The sequence below is a fragment of the Channa argus genome, chromosome 10, assembly GCF_033026475.1.
Source record: "Channa argus isolate prfri chromosome 10, Channa argus male v1.0, whole genome shotgun sequence".
NCBI classification, from domain to species: Eukaryota; Metazoa; Chordata; class Actinopteri; order Anabantiformes; family Channidae; genus Channa; species Channa argus.
This window is the reverse complement of record NC_090206.1, coordinates 2,846,856-2,868,898: the sequence shown is the minus strand read 5'-3', so window position 1 is coordinate 2,868,898 and position 22,043 is coordinate 2,846,856. Positions and strand designations below refer to the sequence as shown.

The window sequence follows — 22,043 nt, the reverse complement described above, 5'->3', positions numbered from 1 at the left end:
CCCCCGAGTTAATCTATTAATTCAGTTTCTCTCAGTAAGTCCCTGCCCCTGGACTGAGATGCTGTCCTGCTGTTTCTGAAGAAGAGTCCTGGCACTGACACATGCTGTTTCCTGGTGTTAATGTTCACCTGCTAGAAGGCTCTGATGGCTGGTGATCGTAAGGCTCCAACTTTCATTTAAACTATTGGCCTCATTCCAGTTAGATTGCTGTTCTCTTACAATAATGAGTAATAATAATTACTCCTTTTGCTTTATTAATGAAATCTCCATATTTTCCTCTTTATCTACCTGAGTTGCTCATGTTTCTGCCACTTTGTTCCCTTTAGTTTACTTATGAACTCACAAATGTTATTGATCTATGCACATTTTGAAATCTATTTTTTTTTTATACCTCTTATGATGAAAATGACAGGAGTGACTATAAAACTGGACATACAATAAATTGACCTTGTCTGCATCTACCTGCTCTATCCTAATAAAGCTTTCATAATAACCAGCAAGTCAGCTTCTTAAACTCTTCAGCAGAGGATTAGGGCCACTAAAAAACTTTTTAAAAGTTTTTTTTTTTAAAGTTTTTTCTTCAACAATTCTGACCTAAATCTCAAAGCCCTGAGAGGGGCTCTGAGAAGGTAAAAAAAAAAAAAAAAAAAATCAATAAATAAAACTAAAATAAAAATTAGACCAACTTGCTGCTTATATTGTCCCCTTCTAAACTTTAGGGAGTTTGTGCAGTTTAGTTCTAAAGCCCTGTTCACCAACTTCTCATAAACCTGCATAACTATTTGTTGTCATGATAAATTTAATTTCATTAACGTCCAGTTGTGCCTTACAGCAATGGTATGGAAGGTACTGGTATACACAACAAATACGACAAAATAGATATAAAAAAAACTTTTTTATTCAGGAATGTAAAAATATGTTTGCTGACAAATATTTTGTCAAATAGAATATGTTTTTTACATAAAATAAGTGTTTTTCCCATCATACAAAAGTAACCCCCAGAAGTATCACAATTGTATTTGCAACAACAACAGAACTCTGTTCAGGAAGAATTAAAAAAAAAAAAAAAAAAAAAAAAAAAAAAGAGTCTGTGTGTGTTTGTGTTCAGGGCTCCGACTTGGAGAGACACTGCAGACCTGGCAGCCTCCAGCGACGTGAGCTACTGTTGATCCTCAGGTTCAACCACTCCTGCTGAGCAGCACCCAGAGCTACACTGGGAGCACAAAATACACAAAGTACTATTAGTATTGAAGATACCCAAACTGGATTTACAATTACGAGGCAGTCTAAGGTTAAAACGTACTTCAAACCATCACTGTCTCTATGTAGGAAGTTGTAAAAATGTACCTTGGAGCGAGGTAGTGCTCTCCATCCACTGAAGAGAGGTTAGTGGTTATAGGTGAGGGATCATCCTGAGTCAGGTCTTCACCCGCCACACTCCGCAGGTTGGTGATGCTACTCCCCACTGCCGTCTCTAAGCTCGCTCTGCTACTGTTTGCTGGACCTGAGTTCACAGGACACACGACACACAAACACATTTGTCAATCACCAAAATGTGTTTCTGGTCAAATGCTTCAGAGATAATAATATTGTGCCACGAGCCATGTAGAAACCTACTGCTCACTCTGATAGTTTAATAACAGTTTTTAAAGCAAAATGTTTCAGAAAATAACTGCTTTCAGCTTTTAAAATGATTGTCTTTCTTTCTAGGATAGGATCATCTTTTTTTTTTTTTTTTTTTTTTTTTTTTTTTTTTAGAGACAACTAGAAACTGAGAAAATAATCAGCAACTATCATTAATAAAGGGAGGTTCAGGAATGAATCCAGCTTATTTGGGTTTAACTCAGGTTGAGTCATACCTACAGGATCCCAAAAGGGACAATAGTTTTCAGTGAAGTGACAGGTAATATCCAATCAATATTTTTCTTATCAGGGGAAATTGTCTTGCTGTTTGAGATTTTTCATGTGCCACAAAGCTTTAGACAGAGGGACAGTTTACAGCACCACACCAAATACTGTAAATACCAGCATTAAGTATAAGGAGGATTACAGCCTCATCACCAGCTTAGAATTAGTAAATCAGGCAAGGCTGAAATTTGTGAGCTGTGGTTCCAAAACAAGCCTGAGTACTGTATATGTGGCTTTCCAGTAACCAGGTTTCTTAAGTGCATGTAAACTCTGCCCCGATTACCCCAGAAAGATGATTTCTCTGCGTAAGCTGGTTATTTATGTGCATGTGAACATCCCGACTGTGACTGACTGATACTCACAGCAGCGTGTAAACGGCTCCCAGGCTCTCGGCTGCAGGTACAGTTTGTTGTGTGGCTGTTGAAGCAGACACATCACTGCTGAGTCCACTTGTTGAAAAACCCTGGGAACAGAATAAGGAGTGACGCAGGTCTGATGGAGCCTAGTCTGGTGTCAATCAACTGAAACTTGGATATTCTGAAAATTCTGATACCGAAGGCTGAGCAGTCGCTGATGAAGCTCGGCTGACAGACCATATTTGTCCGACTGGATCATCTCTCTGATAGAATCAAAGTCCTGCTTCAGCTGGAGAGCTCCCTGCACACTGAGGGGGAGCCACAGCACAACACTGCTCAGAGGTCTCACTCAACTGTACCTCAGCAGCCTGTTGCACACACACTCACACACATCCATGCAGGTTGACAAATAGTCTTCTAACCCCTTTTTTTTCACATAAAACTCATTTTAATTAAGAAACTATACTTTATACTGCAAGTGCAATCATGTGATGACAGTACAATGTGTTAAATGCGTGTGTTAAACATAGTCTTTCATTCATGTATATTAAAAAGTTTTACTAAATTATCAACATTTAAAAAGTGCCAACGTTTAGATCCCCCTTGAAAAATTAATCAGAAATGAATGTGGGGTAATAACTTTTGCACAAGGCTCTATATCATTCAATTTAACTTCACTCGTTCCACGGAGACCAAAACTGGGGCTGACACTGTGACAGAAGGTGTGATGCTACAAACGTACCTAAATTTGATCTTCTGTTTCAGGATGTGTTCCATCCACGCCTCCATGAAGGCCGTCGTGGTTATACTCAGTGCTTGGACACGGGCGTCATCAGACAATAGTGCCACGCCCTCCAAAACTTGGCCAATCACATTCTGAGCTGCCAGAGACGCATACTCACTGGGGCTGATGGGAAAACCTATATAAAGCCAGACGTATACACAGTTTTTTTCCACAGAGTGACACATGACAGAAGGTGGGTGGTAGTTCACCTTTCGTTCTAAGCTTTCACCCAGCTTGTCTAAAAACGTCCCTAGCTGCTAAACTATTCAATAGCTTAAGGAATTATGTAGTAAATAAAAACAGCGTAATCAAAGCAAAACAAGTTTCCAAAGTATCTATGGTTTGCTTTGATAGAACTTCCTGCTTCCAACTTATCCCGCTTGTATTTTGGGATATTGTCCTTTGGACTCAACAGATTCAAGTACAGTGGGTTCCACTGGCCTAATGTCCATTTCTTGGCACAAGCAATTCTTCTCACTGGTCCCCTTCAGCAGTTGTTTGGACACCAAATGCCTGCACATTCTCCCGAAAATAATTAATGTCGGGATGTATCTGCTTCTTGAATTCTGGGAAGCACTGATGTGGGCTCTGATCTGAGGTGATTTCTGAGGCTGATGACTCCTCAGACTTCATGAGAGTGGACTGACTGACCTTCCTGGCAAACATTTTGCTTTGTTTTCACTTTCTTTGTTTACTGCATAATTGCATATTTAAATACATAGAATAGATATTTGTATCTATTCTATGTATTTAGGTCACAGATGTGCCCATTACCTGCCCTGTGTCGGGGTCTCCAGTGAATGGCAGGAGGCATGGTCTGTTCAAAGATCTCCCCAGACATCCTCTTGCAGCCACTGGAGAAGGTCTTCAGCACCAAAGAAGAAAAGGCCTGATGAAAAGAGCAGTGACATCAGGATCAGATGACCACAGCACTCTCTGGTTTGCATTATGCCAAGTTCATGATGGAAATGGAAGAAAGGGAAACCATCTTGTTGGTATGAGTTTATGTGATTGATTTTGACGAGTGAGCTTCCTAATACACTTTTTAAACTTGGAGAGTAAAACACACAGGTCACCTGCAGCTCACACACAGCCCTGTCAAGTGCTCCGAGCTGTTGCCTCATCTGTAGCTTGTTGTGTTCATAAGAGGTGGAATGTTGGTCACGGTCTGCACTTGTCATCAGGGACTTCGTGTGATGCATCATCACCTCTAATGACTCCTTCAGCACCTGCAGAGACAGAGAAAGTGCACATATAAAAAACACACTTTATCCAAGTCATGCGGATTTGTGTGGTTCAAGCTAAAGGGCAAGAAGGTTTTGAATTCCAATGTCAGCCCTAAGCCCATTTTAAGTTAACAGTATATTAATATGTTTCATTTTTTTGTACAGAAAAGCTGAAATAGATCAAATAGCACTAGCTGTATGCTGTAAATGAACTGTGAACCACAACAACATGTAGAAATAATGGTGTTAATACTGTATGTATCAGGATTTGTGAAGCTCTATTGACGTGTGGCTGATGTAAGTGAGTAACCTACTTTGAGGTCTCCTTGTGTGATGAGCAGGAACCTGTTGAGGCTCCATGAGGAGAGGAACTGGTAAGCCTTAGACATGACCCAGACTGTGCCCAGCTGCACTGTGGCTAACTCTAAACCCAGCGTCTGTCTCTGGAGAGTGAGCCTGGAGCGGAAGAGGCTACAGGGACCTGGGGAGGAGGAGGAGGAGGAGGAGGAGGAGAGAGCAAGAGGATAAGTCAGCCATCAGTTGCTGTGCGTAGTGTTTCTGCTAGGCCTCAACATCAAAACAGCAGAGATACGTTTCAGTGAGCCAGAGAGGTATCGTGGATTTTGTCTTTGATCAAAGACAAAAAAAAGAAAAAAGAAGAAGATCTAACTGGTTTTGCTCAAAAATGAAAAGCCAGACAAGTTGCTTTGCAGCAAGTCTGACGTAAAGATCTCCACTTACGTCATTAAGTACCAAATAGCTGATTCGGCCACACCTAATGATTTTTATCATGAGGAAGCGGCGCATGCGATACAAGAGCCATGTTTTTCCACTACAAATTCATTACAGCTTTAAGCAAATCATAGGATATTCTACTGATGGTGCTACTGATGTGACTGGATAACTGCTCATGTCTCTTTACCTGAGGACCTTTGAGTATTTGAGTGACTGCAGCGCAGAGATGACAGGAGAGGAGGGGACAGACGCAGGAAGTGCTCCATGGTCGTTGACATCATCACACTTCCATCTTGCTTGGGTGATGACATCACAGCGTGGCTGCCTTGTTTGGCATCTTTGAGACACTTATCTTTCAGAGCTGAACCTAAACTCCTGCACATCTCTGAAGACAAAATAGACAGTTAAGGTTTAATTGAAAAAAAGTGTGTTGATCTCATCATGATCATTCTGTTTATTTGCCCAGTGTGTGTGTGTGTACACTAACCATAGTCCCACTGAGCATGTGATGTAGTGACTAACAGACACAGACTGAAGTCTTCTAGCATGATTCTGCACTCCTTTGAAACTAGATCTACAACAAACAGCACAAAAACAAAGACACCGTGTAGCACAATAAACCTGATCTTCTTATAAGGCTAATGAACTGTTTAACAAACGTGAAGATCTGAAAAAGATACAAGACAGACACCATGGAAACATTGGCTAACACAGGATGGGTTCATCTACTCTCAGTCTCATCAACAATTCTTGCAATCGCCATAAATACGTACAAATCCTCCCACTCCACTTAATAATTTGTTAGGTTGAAACATTGCAGTTCAATTTAGGAAACATTTCCCATTTGGCACAACAATTTTGTGTTTTTGTCATTATTATGACCTTAAACTTACGAGAAAGAAAAGGATCATTAGAGGGATGACAAAATTACAGCCCAGAGAACACTGGAAATTCTGTAAATCAATATAAAATACAAATAAATAAATAACACTGTTAAACCGACTGAGCACTATCTTCCTACCTGCTTTTGAAGCTTGGCTGATCTGGTGCAGGATTTGAAACACCCTGTGATTGTCCTGGAGGTTAATGCTATTTGCGCTGTCTCCTCTTTGCGGTGCATGCAGCTGCAGCCACAAGGCTTTACCACAGAGAGTCCACAGCAGGGTGAGGTACTGTCCAAACAGATCATCAAACACGAGTGACTGACCAAGGTCCAACCACTGCACCGTGTGAGGACTACGAGCACAGTCAGTCTCCGCCTTCTCTGGGTCTCCATCTCTCTGCAAAGCCGAGCTAAAAAACAGAAATATGGTTAAATACACCAGGAATGTGTGAAACTAAAGAATGGCCAGTGCATTTAGTGTTTCATCATCCTCTAGGTTCACTACTCTTTTTTTCCCCTCAGTGTGTATTAGGTCAGCTGTCACTAACTATTGCTACATTTCTGAGTCACATGTAGCTGGTGTCTATACTCGATAAGATTTTATGTAAGGGAAGAGTTTCTATAGTTCCAAAAGATCCAAAGAATTGATACGTCTTCACTATAAACCCAGTCATATCAGAAGTCATCCTAGGAGCCCATCCCACAACTTATTTTTTACATTCATATTGCATTAATGATTGAAGTTTATTAATATTCTTAAAATAGTATCTGGATCAAATAGCTCCTAAAAAAATTGGAGCTGTCTTATAAAATAGAATACAGTGTCAGACACATGTTTAATTTTGTGTAATATGGATAAACATAAGTACTGGATTGGACCACAACATGGATCAGGCTGCGTTTTTCCAGTGTGAACCTGACTCGAGCGTGTGGTGGCCAAATTCAACCAGACACAAACTGGAGGCAGGTGGGATTGGGCGACATTATTTCTAATTCACACACTTAGCCAGAAGCATGGATAATATATTCATTCCGTTTTAAGTCCCAAATATTTACAAGTACACCTATTATATCCTAATCTGCACGACTGAACCCAACCAAGACCCAAATGTGTTTTCCGAATTTCAACCACAACCACATTTTACTTCACGTCTGAATCTGACCCGAGCCCAAAGCAGAGCATCACCTGCAGTGTTTTTACTAGTACATACAAATAACCGGACGCAACATAGTTACTATAGTCTTTAGTGTTTAATAGCACTTTTCGATAGAATAAAAATGAAATGTGGATTTGTGCAAGTTTCTGCTTTACAGGTATGACAAGTATTCACTGTAACCTGTGTGACCTACTGTGACCCTAATGTAATTTTTACATTTCTGTCAGAGCCCGACATGAACCTCCAGGTACTGACAGGTCCCTTTAATTTGGACATAGGATCTGCAAATAATGTTAGAGCTCTCAGGTTAAGACACTCCCCCTAAACCCCCAACCCCAAAAAACTGAGAACAAACATATACATAACAAATATTTGAACTGTTATTTCACTTACCATTATCCACTAAAGTGACTAATTCTGTCTTCAAACAAGTGGATTCAGATCATACTAAGGCTTTGAATATTGAATATTGGCTGGTTCATCCCACCCTGGTACATTACCTGCTACAGATTTCTTGTCTGGTTGTTACTTCAAGTTCAGCCCATTCCTGCTGAGTTTTGTCAGCATTTTCATCTTCGTTCAGTCTCGTACACAGTCTATTTGATTGCACTGAATTAGCTGTTAGTATACTGGGCAGCAGTTGTTTAGATGGTGCCTCTGGTGTAGGCGTATTTGACACCAGTGGAGCCAGAAAGTCACTGGAGGAAACCAGAACCTGAAAAAGCAACTTTGCTGAGGAATGGTCTTGGCTGCAGACTTCTGATAGAGGTAGGACTGAGTGATGGTGGGAGATAGTTGAAGGGGATAAAATTGTCTGTAATAAGTTGCAATTTTCTAATCTGCCATGTCTTTGTAGATTTGGTGCAAGTGTGTCTAAAGTGTTCTCACTGGTCTGGGCTAGACCAGACTCAGAGGTGCATGTTTGGCACTGGCTGGTTTGGTTTTCGTCACAGTTGTCTGTGCTATGCAGAACAGAGGTGGGCTTGGCTAATACAGGACAGTGGCTTTCCACTATAGTACTGTCCAAGTGGAGCTGAGGTATGCAAAGAGTTTTGTTGCAGGTATGGTGTGAGGATGAATGCGGTGCTGGCTGGTGATTAAAAGAGAAGAGAGAAGACGAATTAAGGTAGGTACGCTGTAACTTTTCCCAGGTCCACTCAGATGTCAGTTTCAAGGTCTCAAGGCTGATGGAGTTATCGGAAGATGCGTTGGTCTCCAGGTTGTCGTGGAGGTGACACATTTGGTAACTCTGTTCACATGCCCCGTGTAACTGCTTGGCTGCCCTTTCTGCATTATTTACTGCTAAAATCATTGTCAGCTCTTTAATTGAGAATGAAGCAGGGTGAGGTCCTTTGTAGTTTGGAAGCCTGGAACCCATCATCTTATAATGTGCCTGCTGTAACACTGATGTTCTCAGCTGGGTGGCAATGCACTGTGCTTTCTGCTCCTCCACTGCCTGGTTATACAGGTCTGTGCCAGCTACAATATCCTCCAGAACTTCTCTTGGGACAGAGTTTAAGTCCGTCTGGGCTACAGCAGACAGAGCGACATACACATAATGCTCCATCAAAACCATTGCCTGCAGACCGAGTGAGTCCAGAGTATTTTTGATTTCCACCAATAGCTGCGTCTGTGGGACAAGAGCCGGTTGCAAGTAGCTGTCAGACTGGACTTTGGAGACCAGACAAGACCAGTGGTTGAGATGGACTCGGAGCTCATGACTCAAGGATCCAAGACCGACCAAAGGTGAGGACCAGCTGGACAGGTTCTAGAAAGGAGAGGAAATTGCTTCCATTTGTGAATTTGCACCAGACGTATCCTCAGAAATTATTCTAAATACTTATCAGGTACCACAGTGTCAATATTGATGCCAAAACGATTCTGTCGTTTCAGTCCTGTATTTTTCCATTTCCTTTAAGATCTAAACATCTACCAGATAGATTGGAGCATCCATGAATCATATTGATTGTGGTGCTCCCCTGACTTTTTGTCATTTTCTAAGAAATACCTGAAAACTATTGGATGGCCTGAAACTATGGTATAACCTTGATAAACCGGAGCTTTTCTCCAACGCTATCATCAACATTTTACGATATAGCTCAAATCAATATAGATCAAATCACCATTTTATGATCAACTGATGCAGAAAACTAGGTGATTTTCAAGGGATGCCCTGCCTCTGTATGTACAGTATTTGACAAATGCATGAATAAAAATTAGATTTTCAATCAAATCACTGTGTAAAGGCAAGTGCAGAAACTGTTTTTATGTACACAGTCAGGGAAATTAACCTCCAGCCATGTCCATAACAACAGCTATGATAACTCCACTGCCCACTAACTGCTCAGTACCAAACAGCTGCAAGACACAGTTAGACAGCAGCTGATCAACAAACTCCACAGCGGCTGATATTCTGATTAAATGATCCCAACAACTGCTTACAGAAACTTCAAAAGTGTTTCCCTGCAGATTAACCTACCTTGTAATGGTGAGATCTCTTCTGCTGATCCTCCAGCAGGTGGCTCAGCCTGGATATGAATGCTGCTGCAACACGAGCCCTCCTGAGGTATTCGTGTATAAAGAGTAGCAGGGATCGCTGCTGCATGAGCCTCCACAGAGCTCTGTAGTGCCCCTGCAGGAAGGATGAGCAGGGCAGGAGGAGAACACCATCCTCTGATGGGAGGCCTTTTACACAGACCTGATGCAAAGGGAGGGGAAATGTCAAATCTGAGCATTTACTTGTAAAATCCTGTTCACCTCACAGCTGTTGCAAAAACGCTACAATCTCTGGAACCCACCTGTGTCCCACCGACCTGCTGCCACTGGGGTGCCACAGTCAGAAGAGCTTGTTGCAGACGTTGGAGACGTGCAGAGGATCTGGACACAAGGTTCGGAGCTACTACGAAATTTTCTTCTTCCAAGTCCTCGTCTTGATTGTGGCCATGGAACAGCCAATTAAGGCCAGGATTAAAGGTGCTTCTGAGTAAACTCTCTGCTCGTTGCAGGGATCGGGAGATGGATCTCTGTGACCACGAAGCTGGGGGGGTGGAGGCATACATCAATTGATTGAGTTGCATGTTTTATGTACTGTGGGTAACTTGTTCTTTAGATATGGGAAAGAGTCACGTTAGCTGACAAGAGAGCACAGAACGGTTTTGGCCTATACGAGGGTATCAAATGTAAATGTCATACTGGTAGTGGTCAGATCCTCTGTCACCACGCAGGAACTGCATCTGCTCTGAAACAAAAAGAGGGAACATCAAACAATATTGTACACCAAGTTTGTTTCTACCTCATGACAGGTTTATTGACATTGAATGCAAGTGATGTGCAAATTTAGTCAGCAGCACTAGAATCATCAACACAAGTTGACATCGTTATGATCCGAACCCAAACCAAATCGTGGAACCTTATTGTTAAGACCAGTAATCTTCTCTAACATCTGGGATTCCAAAGCTTGACGTTTACTTTTTCTTCTCTGCCATAGACCATTATCAGAGGTTTGCTTCTCACTAAAATGTAGCCATCGTTTGAACAAAGAGCTCCAAAGACCTCTATACAAGTTGAATAGTTTCTTGCAATATCTTGCAATAATGTAAAAATTATTTGATTTACTTCTGACATACATGGTACATTCCTAGAGCAAATATAACTGCTGTATGCATTTTGGGTGACTTCGGGTGACTGTAAGCTAGGTTCAAAATGTGAAAAGATAAACTAAACATGTACCTGCTCTTTTCCTGGACAATTCCACAAGTCTGAAAGAGAGAGACAAACAAAACCCAAATTCTTTAGACAACCTCGAAGGTAAAACTGACGATAACGTCACCTTCACACGATCGCCACTAGATGAATGTTCATGCTGAATAGCTTGTGTTATGTCACATCTCTGGTCCTCTGTAATGATGTGTACAGTAAAAATCTGCTCAAACATTGTGACCATTTTTCACTGCAAAAAGTCAGTTTTGTGAATGCATCTCAAAGCATTTTATGTGATTTATGAGTTTTTAGCCATGTTGAAATCCAATTTATGAGATGGACACAAATACAAATTACATCTAAAAAGCTCTTCTGACTTCACCAATTTTTTAGGGTGTAAATGTACATTACTGCTTTTAAACTTTCCTCTGACTTCCTTATATTAGAATATTTAATGGGAGGAGTTCAGATTATATCATCTGTGCTCTGGAAAAGCAGGTTTACAATGATTACAAACTCCATAGTGGGAGCAACAAGATAAGTAGGGGTCGATTATGTACATACGTCGACTAACTCAACGTGTGTTGGCGCTTCGCAACTAGGAAGTAAGACGTCTGTATCCGGAATCTGGAATGTCGTGCGTACTGCTGCCCCATATAAGCAGTGAAATAGGCACAACTCCCATTTACACAGAGCCTGCAAATTATATATTCCCTGAAACAGTTAAGTTGTGCGTGACTGTTGGGGGCTTTGATGGGTTACAAGCTCAGTGAAGGACCAATCGTTGTTGTAGATGCTTAGATGTGGGTTGGTGGTGGCCATCGCTGGGTTTACTTTTCGTATGAAGCCAAAACAACCGGGGAAACAAAAAGTACGCATTTTTAGCAATGACTGAACAGTGAAGAACGACAGTTTTCAGGCTTATTCTCTTGGATAACAGGGTTTTTAGACTATAGGCTTGGTACTATTTTATTCTTCAGATTCGTACAGAGAGAATGTTGTAAAGCACTTGAGGATTCAATAACTCTGTGCCCCTGCAAACACCATGAAATATAAGATTTACCATCTCGCAGAGTATGAAGTTTTGTTGCATTTTGAGAACCACTGTATTAGTGGAAGTGTGTGCCAACTAAACAACAGAGTGACAACATCTAAAGTGACCTGAAAGACCTAAATACAACCTAAAATTATGTTTGAATATTTTCTTTCTGAAATATACAAGGTTTGTGTATGTGGGCATGTATACATCTCACCTGCTGTCAGGCCAAACTCTCCACGAGCATCTTTTAGATTCTCTGGGTTATGATGCTCCTTCCCAGACATTGCAGCTAACCTGTGAACAAGCACCATGAACATTGTTGGTGTTTCAGGCTGCTTCAAGGATAAACTCATGATTTAAGGAGGTGCTTTGTGTGATGGGACTCATTTCTAACTCAGTACAGAAATATGTCTCGAGGGGTGTGAGTGAGCACCGGTTGAAGAAGCAAACACAAGCTCCAAAATCTGATTGGCCACCCAAGTGCTTCCCTCGACAGAGTCTGACTGTCAAGGGAAGCAGGCAAATTATTTTTGTGGGGATTTCATTGTTTTTTTTTTTTGTCATTTGTTTATGACTTCTGGAAGTAAAAAATGATAGTTATTATTTCAGATTTAATACAGTTTTTTTTTGTCTGAATACTTTTTTTTTTTTTTTTTTTGTCCTTTTGGCTTGTCCCGTGAATTCAGGGTCGCCACAGAGGATCATTGACGGCTTGTTATTTTGGGCACAGTTTTTAATGCAGGATGCCCTTCCTGACACCCTCCCCAATTTCTAGTGGGCTTGGACCAGCACTGCACAGCTGGGGATGGGAATGGGCTGTTAGGGGTTCAGTGTCTTGCCCCAGAGACAGTTCGACATATAGCCAGGACCAAGATTGAACCACTAGACCTGTGGTCCGTGGACGACTGCCTTACCAACTGATCTACAGCAGCCAAATACATAAATCTCAATGTTTAACATTTCTTACACTAAAAGAAAACTTTAATATATAAAAACACACTATTGTACCATTTATTGTATCTAAAAATACATTTTGTGTGTAATAACTTTTACTTCGATTTCCAAAGGTGCCACCCTTCTTTTAATGTGGGCCCCAGTGTGGCCAACCCAACCAAAACATTCTAGATTCGCTCCTGAACATGTCAACAGTTTTCATATTGGAACAATACTACAGAAAATAATTTTACATTTCTTCTGTTTTATGTATGGGACATGCAACGAAGGCAGAAGGTTTATACATGTCATCAGACTACAAGTTTAACATTGGTGTGATCCCCCTTTAAGTAACAAGAATGTAAAACTCTGTTTGTTATGATGGTTTTTTTTATGTTTACACTGCTGCAATATACTAAAGACGAGGGTGGGAATCTTTGGGTCCCTGAACGTCTCACGGTTTTGCACAGGCTAATGTTCTGAGTTGTATCGGAGAGCTAGCACCGACCCTAAGGTGTGTTTGTGCTCACGTTACAAGCTCCTACAACACACAAACGTCTGGTTGTTCAGGAGAAAACGGATGGTGGGGGGAGACATCGCTTCTACCGCTGACTTCACAAAGACACACTCAAGACATTCATCTTACTTTGCATCCGAAAACGCGTCCAAACGTCCATCGCTGGTGTCTCTCCTGACAACTGAGTGAAGACGTGTGTGCACACTTGGGTTTAAGTTGTTCTTCTTAAAGGAGCTGCTGAGTGTTAAACCCCCGCTCTGAGCCCACTGAGCCGCAGCTCACGGCGTTTTCTCTGCGAACCGCTGTCATGTTTCTCCAACTCACGGAGACAACCACTCAAATCTGCTCTTACGTAGCGGAGGTCTTCTTAAAACGTTAATCCACTGCTCACGAAGGATGTGGGGTTTAAAATAGCATGTTGTAGTCAGGCCTGCAAACACAGGATGTAGCAGCAACCAATCAGGAGCGTCCCCGGCTGTAGGACGTAGGGAGACATGTTTGATGGGACATGGCGGCCCCTGCTCAGTCAGTCCCCTCATACTGCATGTGTCATCTTGTACGTGTTATGCTCAGGTTAAAAAAGACTCCTTGTGTAGGGAAAGGAATAAGCCAGCGAGACTGTAAGAAAGGAACAACCGATAGGAAGAATGATACAAAAACACAAAAGGTGATATTCTTCTTCTTATTATATTCCAGCTATATTCAGTTCAAAAATGTTGCCCTATATGCAAAGTTATTTCGGCTATGACTTTATATATTTGAAAGAATAATAAGCCAATTTAATAAAGAAACAGATTTCCTGTCAAAACACTTAAATTGAAGTTGACTTTTTCTTTTATAAATTAATCTTGGTGATTTGGTGACATCTCAGTTTGTATGTGTGTACCCCCACCAGTGATTCTCAAAGCTTTCCTTAAAATGTCCTACATTAGCATTTCCTTAAGTGGACAAAAACAAAAAAGTATTTAAAACTCTCTCTTTTTGACTTTGTTAATCAAAAAAAGGTATTTGGTAATGCAGCCAAACTTTGTCCCCACAAATGTCTCAATTAAAGTGAGGCCAATATGAGCTGTTCCAATTCCTGAACTGGGTCTACGTTCTGCTCTATACCTGACATCCACCTCTCTTAATTTTATTTGGAACCTTTGTCAGACTCCATCCTCAACTGTCCAGGGGAGTTTAATGACAAACAAAGGAATATACATAATTCCCCACACCAGCTAGGGATAGAATATATGCTCATATCATAAGTCCTAATATGCCCTCTCTCCCAAAATAAAAGACATGAGTTCAAGGGGGAGAAGATGATGGCAAAATCCATAAATGGAGCGGGGAGTTCAATAACGGGAAAGCAGATTAAGATTAATGCAAGCAAATGTCTAAAATCAAGATGCAGTTCGACTAACCTAGCAAATCCCTATTTTATAATTTGTTTGGTTAGTCAAAAATACACCTATGTTTTCTGTCTGTGTTCCGAATAATATCACATTTTATGTTAAGAGCCACAATTAATTGCATTAAAAAAATTAAATTTCAAAGCCAAACTTTATTAGTAGAAGAAGTAAAAAAAATCTTGTAAATAATAAAGTAAAGGTAAAATTTCTCTAATTTACTCGTCTCATCTCATCAATAAATTCTTATTGATAAATGTCAAGGCCTTTTGTTCTGTCATTAGATTTGTTTTTTGTTTTTCTCATTACAATATTTAACAATTAGCGCAAGAGAGGCGCGGTTTATCTTGAGGGGCCGATCTCCGCCTCTTCCTGTCACGTGAGCTGCTGGATTGTTTGGGGCCGCGCGTCTTTCTGAGTTGGCGGTATCTGTAGTCAGTGAGCCCGCTGAAGAGCCCCACAGCTGACCTTATAAATACTTCACTGTTCACATATTTATTGTTTAAAAAAATAATAATAATGTCTGACTGGACCAGAGACAGACGGCGTGATGTTCACAGCGAACATGACAAAAGGTAACTTTAACGTTAAGTCTCGTGTCAATATTGACATAACCTTAACTACCGAGTTGCTAGTGTGTCCCCGTCTGCATTGAAGGCTCTGTTAGGTTTGCTGAAAGAATAGCTTGTTAAAATCGTTTTACTTAAACGATTACTTGTCGTTTATGGTACATTAATTTATTAGTAACTGTTTTTATAACTCAGACGGACGTTGCATCTGTTCTGCTCTAGCGTTAGCTTAGCATAACTTGTTACATTCTTATTTAAGCTAACGCTATTAGTCCCGTGGCTACCTTTGTAGTAACGTTGAGTCGCTTGTTTCTGGGCTGCGTTGCTGTCACTGAGACACTAAAGCTACTTTAATGGTCAACACCATTGTGGTGGTGGTCTGTTAAGAAATGCTGAGAAACAGGCGGTAAACACTGCCGAGGTTGTTCGCCCGGTTCTCCGCTAGATTAACATTATTCAGCCGTAAGCCTGCTTTAACTAACGTTTTGATAAGGACGAGGGTAACTAAACAGGGAGGGGAGTTCGGCACGACTGGCGCTTTACTGATTTTTTGGTTTTCGGCATAAGACTTAAGAAAACTGCATGGTTAACTGAGGTAGGCCTCAGCACCCCCCCCCCCCAATCCAACCATACATGCCCTAAACAGACTCGCATATAGAATGAAGGACCAGATGGTCAGAACAATAGGAAGTAGGTTGAAGATGGCGGGAGAAACTCGGAGAAACGGGTTAATGTATGTTTAAACTGTCTTCTGCAGTTAACCAGAAAAAGCTGATGTAAGTAGGACTGCAACCACCCCCCCTTTGTGTGCCATAGTTTATCTATACCTCACATGTGATGGTTAATGCTTTCAGAATCTCGATTAATATTAATCTGGGGCTGCTGTCAGAGCAGGTCCTCAAGTCAGACCTGCAAAAGTGTTAGATGGTTCAAGGTGGACCATCTTGAACCATTTAATTGGAAACAAAATTATATGATAGGTGCAAAATTCGCTTATTAGAAAAAGACCAGGTGATAAAAAAGAGACATTCTGCTCACAGATTGTTTCATGTAGAAATGAAAACTCTAAAAGTCGATTGAGTTAACTGGGTGTTTTGCTATTACAGGAAAATGAAACTAGTATGTAAATCTGTTAACCCATTGCATGCTGGCAGGGTTCCTAACACACCTTTCCTATGTGCCCACATATTCAGCACTCAGCCAATGAAATGAATGCTGATCATGGTCTCAATCCATTATTTAGTGTTATTCAGCTAGTGTATGCAAATGAGGTTGAACATACAGGTGTTAGAATGGCCAAGTCAAAGTCCAGACCTGAATCCAATCAAGAATCTGTGGAAAGAACTGAAAACAGCTGACAGCTGTAATCGCAGCAAAAGGTGGCGCTACAAAGTATTAACTTAAGGGGGCTGAATAATTTTGCACGCCCAAGTTTTCAGTTTTTTATTTGTTAAAGAAGTTTGAAATATCCAATAAATTTTGTTCCACTTCATGATCGTGTCCCACTTGTTGTTGATTCTTCACAAAAAAATACAGTTTTATATCTTTATGCTTGAAGCCTGAAATGTGGCAAAAGGTCGCAAAGTTCAAGGGGGCCGAATACTTTCGCAAGGCACTGTATACTTGTATGTTATAATCTAGTTCTCCCTTGTGCTTCTCATTGTAGTAGCACTGGCCCATCTCGGTGGTCCCACTGCAGGAAGAGAGGGATTGATGGATGCCTGCGGACCAAGAGGGAGGCTGGTGGTAATAATAGGGAAAACAATGGGCAAACTGGCGGGAGCCACAGACACTCAGACAACAGACCTTCCAGGTAAGACTGTGTGGAAGTGCGGCGAGCTTGGTGACTCAGTGGTAGAGCATTGGGTTGGGATGTAGAAGGCCCCGGGTTCAAATCCCACCCCACTAAGTGTGGCTCCGCCCATCCACAGAGATAAAATGGGGAGGGATGCGACAGGACGGGCATCTGGCTTAAAATCCATGCCAAATCAATGTGCAGAACACGTTTTGCTGCCACGACCCCTGAAGGGACAGCCATTGATTGACATTTCTATCTGGAAGTTAATGATCTTCTTAATTTCTGTCAACCAAAAAAATGCATGTAATCGTCCAACATTTGGATGCAACTTTTGATAAAGTAGTTTTTTGTTGTTTCAACTTTGTAGGTAAATACCATAGACAAAACAATGAAATTACATGTATGTAGTAAACAAAGTGCAAACAAAGTATAAATACCGCAGTTAGATTTCGAGATGTATATATAAAAATATAAAAAACACCTGCCAAAATCAGTCCAGATCAGTCCAAACGGAGTTTGCTTTTTTTTTTGTTTGTTTTTTGTTTTTTTTTCTTTTCTTTTCTGTTGTCAATGTGTCTTGAGCGGTTGGGTAAAGGCAGTCGTCCACGGACCACAGGGTCAGGGGTTCGATCCCTGGTCCCAGCTATATGTCGAAGTGTCTCTGGGCAAGACACTGAACCCATCCCCAGCTGTGCAGTGCAGGTCCAAGCCCGGTAGAAATTGGGGAGGGTTGCATCAGGAAGGGCATCCGGCGTAAAAACTGTGCCAAATCAACATGTGGAAAATGAGCCGCTGTGTCAACCCTGAACTCATGGAATAAGCCGAAAGGAAAAAAAAAAATCTCTCTCTCTCTCTCTCTCTCTCTCTCTCTCTCTCTCTCTCTCTCTCTCTCTCTCTCTCTCTCTCTCTCTCTCTCTCTCTCTCTCTCTCTCTCTCTCTCTCTCTCTCTCTCTCTCTCTCTCTCTCTCTCTAATGTGTATGCCATGAGTAACATCACCTAACTGCCTTTGAATTTTGCCTAGTCCGTTGTCATGGAAACAATGTTTCATTTTACAGATATTGCAGCTACATGGTACAGTTTATTGGTATTACAAGGTAGTGGTGCAACATGTTAATAGTGGAAAGTTGACTGCGTAGCTGTAATGGTACGCAGTTTCTTGATGTGTTCTTTGGAATTATTTTGTGGGGCGTGTTTGTGGACTTTATTGGTTATCATCTCAACGTTTTCTGTGCTTTATCAGAACGTGGAATTCAGTAAATGTTCAGTGTTTGTCATACAACAGACCAACAGGCACCGTATTACATCAAAGTTTTGATTCCCCACAAACTATTTATTTATTCTTTTTTTTTTCAAATAAAACTTGGCACACTGTTTGAATATAAACATGCAGTTTCAGTATAAATGGAATGTTCTTTAATCATCAGTAATAAAAAGTAATATAAATTAAATTGGTGTGTAAATTTGTATCCTGTTGATAAGTGAAATAAAATTAACTTTATTAATTTCTCATGAAGGAACATTATTGCTTATCGTGCATTAAATATTAGATCCATTAGGAACAAATCTTTTTACATCCTACAGAAAACAAGCTGCAATAAATGTAAGGTACCCCCACTTCCTAACTGTGCCTTTTCTCAACTATTATTTATTTTAACTCCATTTAACGTGTTGAAACAGTTGCATGAAAGGTCTGAACTGAGTGAACTGGATGTAGTATTGTAGGCTGTTGTTCAAACCATTCTCACACATTGTGTAACTGACAGTGTGTCACCACAGCTCCACCTGCTGCTACTGTGGCAACAAGAACTTCTATTCCCCTCAGTGTGGTGATGCTGGTATGTTCCCCTTGTGTCTTACCTGTAGTTTCACCACTCCAGAGAGTACAGGCCCTGTGTCTCGCTGCGGTAGACAAGCTGATTGGGGCAGCCAGGTCGAGGACGATGAGATGAGGAGGGATGTACACAGAGACATGCAGCGGTAACCACACTCTGTTTCTATTTGAGTGATTTTTGAGCTGCTGTTCATTCAACACGTGGTCTTTGGTAAGTGCCACTCTTCACTGACTGTCTGTGCTGTGTTCAGTTACAGGAGGAGGATACTGGGTGCAGAGGTGACCCAGAGAGAGAGAAAGACCTCCTCTGGCTCGTCTGAGAGGTACGTCTCCTTTCATATGGTCTTTTCAGCAATTAATCTTTTCATTATTAGGAGTTTAGGTGATGTCAACTGGAGAAGTTTTTCATCTAGTAGAAAAGATATATATTTATATAGGGAAGTCAGAGAGAAGTTTAAAAGCATTATTGTACATTTATATATATTCAAACAAAATTCACTTTCTAAATTAAAACTCTCAAAAGTGGGAATTTACAAGTTTCAACATGTAGACCTCAGTGATTGTTTTATACACTTTTGTTTATAGAGTTGAGTTTGAGCGAACAGCTCGGCCGCTAATTTAAATTCCCTCTGGACAGTTGCCACTGGAAAGTTGCATATCAGACGAAATGTATTTTGCACTGACACTTTAACTGCACAAAGAAACCAAAAAGTCTTAAATAGAAGTTCCATTCTGTGCCTGTGTCTGTGTGTCTACTGCAGCTGTGACTCCAGGGAGGGAGAAAACATTGAAACTGATGAGGCTGTGTTGCTACGGCGACAGAAACAGATCAACTATGGCAAGAACACCTTGGCTTATGACCGATACATCAAGGAAGTTCCAAAGTACGTATACACAAAAAAACGACACACACCCACAGGGTTCTGTGCTCTTACTGGATCCCTTATTCTCCTTGTCACTGGAGACGGTTCTTTATGACTCTGAGTAGAGGTTTGTACTTATCACTGGATGATTTGTCATGAAATTGCACAGTACAGGTTACTGCAGGCTTAGATAAAAGTCTGAATGCTGGTGTTATTTAGAAATGTAATCAAAATAAATAGTATTATTAATAAGTAAGAGTCACAAAGATTCAAATTTATATAAACGACTAACTACAACCTTGATAAAGCATTTGTCAAAATGTCAATTATGACTAAACTATTAATGCTTGTTCCTATTTTCAGTAAATAAGCAACACATTATTGTCTTTGCCTCCAGACACATGCGTCAGCCCGGTGTTCATCCAAAGACTCCCAACAAGTTCAGAAAGTACAGCCGGCGATCCTGGGATCAGCAGATCAAACTGTGGAAGGTCAAACTGCACGCCTGGGACCCCCCAATAGAAGATAGCCAAGACAAAGTCCTCGATAACATGTAGGAGGGTTAGGGCTCCAGATAATGATTCTTTTTGTTGTCCACGATTCTGCTGAAAGAGCATATTGTGTAGAGTCTTAGCCGGCGGTCATGTTCATGTTGTCCTCTGTTCCTGCAGTGTGGAGTTGGATCTTGATGATGTCATGGACATTGAGCTGGACTTTCCCACCCTGTCAGACTCCCAGAATGCCCCAGGCACTTTCAATGCACACACCCTTTCACTAGAGGTGAGTTGGATTAAGTCGCTGCTGTGCTGAAAAAATTCCAGTCGTTTGTGTGATTGGTGTTTGATCACACAGCTAATTGGATATTTTTCTTTGCCTGAAACTTTTATTTGTAGTTGGGGTAGAGATTTCCTCCCTTGTCAGTAGTGGTTCTACTAGTGCTTTTGTGAGCAGGTTGTACCTCAAGAAAGTAACACTGTGTAGTCTGTGCATCTTATCAGAATTTGATGCTCTGCTCAGTTTAAGCATAGTACAGAATGTACTATCACTTTGTCCTTTGATGTATTGTGTAGACTGGTAAGAGAATAAATAGCAATTTTTGCACATTAAATTAAATTTACTAGATTGTATACACTATTATACACTGGTAAGTTTGAAATGTCATTTATGGATGTAGTGAGAGAGGACATAAAGTTAGTTGTAGTGAGAGACGAGGATGCAGAGGACAGAGTTAGAATGAGGCACATGATTCACTGAGGCAACACCTGAAAGGGAACAGCTGAAAGGAAAAGAAGATGGTAGTAGTCTGAATACTTTCCAAAACCTTTTTCTAATAAATCTCTGAGGTAATTATAAGAAAGTTACATTTAACAAACAGAAATCCTCCTTTGTTAACTGAAATATCAGAAGTGGGGACAAACCTTTGTACCTTGTAAGTGGGCAAAATGGGACATTCATTAATTACTAAAAGTGAAGTAGCGATTATTAATCTTTTGTTTTTAATTGAACTGGATTGCTTGTGCTCTCTTGCTCAGGGTGAAGACTGTTCAGGTACTCCAGTAAAAATACAGAAGACAGAAGCCACAGCAGAGCCTGGCATGGCATAGCTCATCATGGGCCCCGTCCAATAAAACACATGTGCACCAACATCTCAACTGTTTCAGCTGCTGCCCACCCACTCAGCATATGGCCTTACCCAGAGTAAATGCTACAGCTACTTGATTTGCTCAACGCAGTGCTGCATCTGCACAGTTTCAGTGCTGTGATTCAGCAGATTGATATTAGTTCAACACTGTGACAATGTCTTTTCCCATTTTATACTAACTCTTCTAAATCTACATGTTATAATCTTTTAAAAGATGACTAACCTGCTCAGGGACTCTTCTTTTGTGGCACAATTTTGCAGTTGCATGTTCACTCCACCTTAGTTTGGTTGGAATTGTTTAGGAAGTGGTGTTCACAAAAAACCCTAAACACTGATCTGTGGCCAGGTCTGGTAAACATCTTGGTATGTTGGTGTCCATTGGGTGCAACATTTTTCAATCACATCCTGCTTTACTTGCTAAAAAAAAAAAGATAAAAAATTTGAATCCAAAGGCTCTGAATAGGTGTAAGCCAAGTATTTTTCTTTTTTTCTTTTTTTTTGGTTTTGTAATGGGTCATCATAAGAATTTTTTTCATGGATATACAGTTTTAAATACGCAAGCATTTCTTCAGTTGTATTGGGTTGTGATTTGTTTTTATGTGGGTTGTTTTTTAATACAAATGTAAATTGATTCATATTGTCATATTGCTGTTTCCTTCTTGGTAAAGACTTTGAAATAAAAAAGGCAACTTGAATGACTTATTTTCTTTT

At 40.7% G+C, this 22,043-nt stretch overlaps 2 protein-coding genes across 3 annotated transcripts; one reads left to right on the top strand and one right to left on the bottom strand.

The window, feature by feature from the left end:
* Nucleotides 1-876: 876 nt before the first annotated feature.
* On the bottom strand, nt 877-13,911 carry ccdc142 (coiled-coil domain containing 142). The gene is made up of 18 exons (XM_067518856.1): nt 13,367-13,911; nt 12,002-12,081; nt 10,779-10,807; nt 10,242-10,287; nt 9,848-10,086; nt 9,529-9,747; nt 7,550-8,817; nt 6,031-6,302; nt 5,497-5,583; nt 5,197-5,394; nt 4,589-4,755; nt 4,125-4,277; nt 3,823-3,937; nt 3,007-3,184; nt 2,462-2,572; nt 2,271-2,371; nt 1,348-1,504; nt 877-1,213 (listed from the first exon to the last, which is right to left on the bottom strand). Exons 2-18 carry the CDS (start codon nt 12,069-12,071, stop codon nt 1,105-1,107), a joined length of 3,519 nt encoding a protein of 1,172 aa, XP_067374957.1. The 5' UTR covers nt 12,072-12,081; nt 13,367-13,911; the 3' UTR covers nt 877-1,104.
* Nucleotides 13,912-15,023: 1,112 nt separating this feature from the next.
* Nucleotides 15,024-22,027, top strand: slbp (stem-loop histone mRNA binding protein). 2 transcript variants are annotated; one of them, XM_067518855.1, is made up of 8 exons: nt 15,024-15,203; nt 16,864-17,010; nt 18,860-18,973; nt 19,085-19,150; nt 19,589-19,711; nt 20,088-20,243; nt 20,362-20,470; nt 21,223-22,027. In XM_067518855.1, exons 1-8 carry the CDS (start codon nt 15,148-15,150, stop codon nt 21,292-21,294), a joined length of 843 nt encoding a protein of 280 aa, XP_067374956.1. In that variant the 5' UTR covers nt 15,024-15,147; the 3' UTR covers nt 21,295-22,027. The 2 variants fall into 2 exon arrangements, with proteins under 2 accessions (XP_067374956.1, XP_067374955.1); XM_067518854.1 differs by having other exon boundaries at nt 15,025-15,203; nt 19,079-19,150.
* The last annotated feature ends 16 nt before the right edge of the window (nt 22,028-22,043 follow it).

Coding starts and splice junctions, on each gene's coding strand:
- slbp (XM_067518854.1), top strand. CDS start 15,148: ATGTCTGACTGGACCAGAGACAGACGGCGTGATGTTCACAGCGAACAT. Junction 18,974..19,078: donor GTACACAGAGACATGCAGCG/GTAACCACACTC, acceptor TGCTGTGTTCAG/TTACAGGAGGAGGATACTGG. Junction 20,471..21,222: donor CACACACCCTTTCACTAGAG/GTGAGTTGGATT, acceptor TCTCTTGCTCAG/GGTGAAGACTGTTCAGGTAC.
- ccdc142 (XM_067518856.1), bottom strand. CDS start 12,071: ATGTCTGGGAAGGAGCATCATAACCCAGAGAATCTAAAAGATGCTCGT. Junction 10,808..12,001: donor AGAGTTTGGCCTGACAGCAG/GTGAGATGTATA, acceptor TCTCTCTTTCAG/ACTTGTGGAATTGTCCAGGA. Junction 10,288..10,778: donor ATTGTCCAGGAAAAGAGCAG/GTACATGTTTAG, acceptor TTTTTGTTTCAG/AGCAGATGCAGTTCCTGCGT.